This window comes from Portunus trituberculatus, chromosome 2 (assembly GCF_017591435.1).
Source record: "Portunus trituberculatus isolate SZX2019 chromosome 2, ASM1759143v1, whole genome shotgun sequence".
In the NCBI taxonomy this organism is placed as follows: Eukaryota; Metazoa; Arthropoda; class Malacostraca; order Decapoda; family Portunidae; genus Portunus; species Portunus trituberculatus.
This window is the reverse complement of record NC_059256.1, coordinates 5,927,134-5,929,633: the sequence shown is the minus strand read 5'-3', so window position 1 is coordinate 5,929,633 and position 2,500 is coordinate 5,927,134. Positions and strand designations below refer to the sequence as shown.

The 2,500-nt window shown below is 44.9% G+C and overlaps 1 protein-coding gene across 1 annotated transcript in view; it reads left to right on the top strand.

Annotated features, from left to right (window-relative positions):
- Positions 1-2,500, top strand: part of LOC123501574 (band 4.1-like protein 5) — a gene marked incomplete at its 5' end in the record, with an annotated part of 20,454 nt that overhangs the window by 17,871 nt on the left and 83 nt on the right. Inside the window, one exon of the mRNA XM_045250496.1 lies at positions 2,268-2,500. This exon is cut by the window's right edge and continues 83 nt beyond it. Coding sequence (XP_045106431.1) covers positions 2,268-2,468 — 201 coding nt within the window. The remainder of the gene's footprint in view (positions 1-2,267) is intronic.

Below are 2,500 nucleotides of genomic sequence, written 5' to 3'. Positions count from 1 at the left end.
TGTTTCAAGTTCAGATTGTTCCAAGTCTGAGTTGTTTCAAGTTCAGATTGTTCCAAGTTTGAGTTGTTTTAAGTTCAGATTGTTCCAAGTCTGAATTATTGTTTTACGTTCAAATTGTTCCAAGTCTCAATTGTTTTAAGTTCAAAATGTTCCAAGTTTGAGTTGTTTTAAGTTCAAATTGTTCCAAAATTTAAATTGTTTCAAGTTCAAATTTTTCCAAGTCTGAATTGTTTTAAGTTCAAAATGTTCCAAATCTGAATTATTGTTTTAAGTTCAAATTGTTCCAAAATTTAAATTGTTTCAAGTTCAAATTTTTTCAAGTCTGAATTCTTTTAAGTTCAAAATGTTCCAAAATTTAAATTGTTCCAAGTTCAAATAGTTGCAAGTTCAAATAGTTGCAAGTTCAAATAGTTGCAAGTTCAAATAGTTGCAAGTTTGAGGGTCCGCTGTATATAGTATATTTGATTGATTTGTTTGTATGTATGTATTTAGTTGATTTTGTTGCTAATTTGCTCTGTATTATTTTTCCCTCCAATTTTGTGTGTGTGTGTGTACGTGTGTGTGTCGCCGTGTGTACCCCAAACGCACACAAACGTACAAACACACACACACTCCTTAGGGTGGCGACACACTCACTCTCTCTTTGGGTGGAGAGGGAGGTGGTAAGGGAAGAAACACCCCCCCTCCTCCTCCTCCTCCTCCTGCCACCACCACCACCACCACTACCTCCTCCTCCTCCTCCTCCTCCTCCTCCTCTTTCCTCCAATCCTTTTAACCCTTTTGCCTCTTCCATATTTGGTAACCCTTTCAATCCGCCCCTTCCCCTCCCCCCCATAACCCCTTCTCCCCTGCGGCTAACCCCTTCTCCTCCTCCTCCTCCTCCCACCCCCCCTCCTCCCTCTCCTCCACCTCCTCCACCATGTCCCCTCCCTCGGAAGATGCAGCTACGTCCATGTCTTCTCCTCCTCCTCCTCCTCCTCCTGCTTCTTCTTCCTCCTCCTCCTCCTCCCCTCCTGTCTCGCCTCGGTCTCTTCTCTCCTCCTCTCCCTGTCCCTCTCCTCTCTCTCTCCCTCTCCTCTCTCTCTCTCTCCCTCTCTCTCTCTTTCTCTCCCCCAAGATGTCTCCGCGGTTATTGAGATTGGAAAGGTAGGTTGTTGATTTTTTGTCTCTCTCTCTCTCTCTCTCTCTCTCTCTCTCTCTCTCTCTCTCTCTCTCTCTCTCTCTCTCTCTCTCTCTCTCTCTCTCTGTTTTGATTTTTGATTTTTTTCATTATTTTTCTTCTTCTTCTTCTTCTTCTTCATTTATTATTTTTGTTATTGTTATTCTGTTTCATTTCATTTTGTTTAGTTTTAAGTTCTATTTCTCACCACCACCACCACCACTGTCCTCCTCCTCCTCCTCCTCCTCCTCCTCCTCCTCCTCCTCCTCCTCCTCCTCCTCCTCCTCCTCCTCCTCCTCCTTCAGTACTGGGACACATTTTTACCTTTATTGTGTACCATTAGACCATTTTATTGACATTAGCAAGGGTGTATGGAGGGCACAAGATTAATGGCCACAGTCTTCACTATTTTAACCCCTTCAGTACTGGGACACATTTTTACCTTGAGTTTTGTGTACCATTAGACCATTTTATTGACATTAGCAAGGGTGTATGGAGGGCACAAGATTAATTAAGACAGTCTTCACTATTTTAACCCCTTCAGTACTGGGACACATTTTTACCTTGAGTTTTGTGCACCATTAGACCATTTTATTGACATTAGCAAGGGTGTATGGAGGGCACAAGATTAATGGCCACAGTCTTCACTATTTTAACCCCCCACATGAGTTAGTGAAGCTGTGGAAAGTCACCAAATAGTCACCACAAGGAATAGGGAGACTCATGTTTTGAGGGCATTTTAAGACAGTTTGGCATGTTTTAAAGACATTTTAAGACATTTTAGCATTTTTTAAGGGCATTTTAAGACAGTTTGGCTAAGATAAGACCATTTTATTGACATTAGCAAGGGTGTATGGAGGGCACAAGATTAATGGCCACAGTCCTCACCATTTTAACCCCCCACAGAGTTGGTGAAGCTGTGGAAAGTCACCAAATAGTCACCACAAGGAATAGGGAAACACGTCATGCTACTGAAGGGGTTAAAATAAGCAGTGGGGTCCCTCAAGGAAGACTCCTCCTCCTCCTCCTCCTCCTCCTCCTCCTCCTCCTCCTCCTCCTCCTCCTCCTCCTCCTCCTCCTCCTCTAACAATCTTCCCTACCTCCACAGGACCAAGGCACCACTACTACCACCATCACCACCGCCAGCCCCACCACCACCAGCACCACCACAACCACCACCACCACCAGACCACCACAGTCCCTCAGCCAAATGTCCCCGTGGTTGGTGGCGGACCCTCCCTCCCCCCCCACCACCACCACCGCCGCCGCCACCGCCAAGATCCGCACAGTGATCACGACGGAACTCTGATTGTGGTGGAATTGTGGTTAGGATTAAGAAAT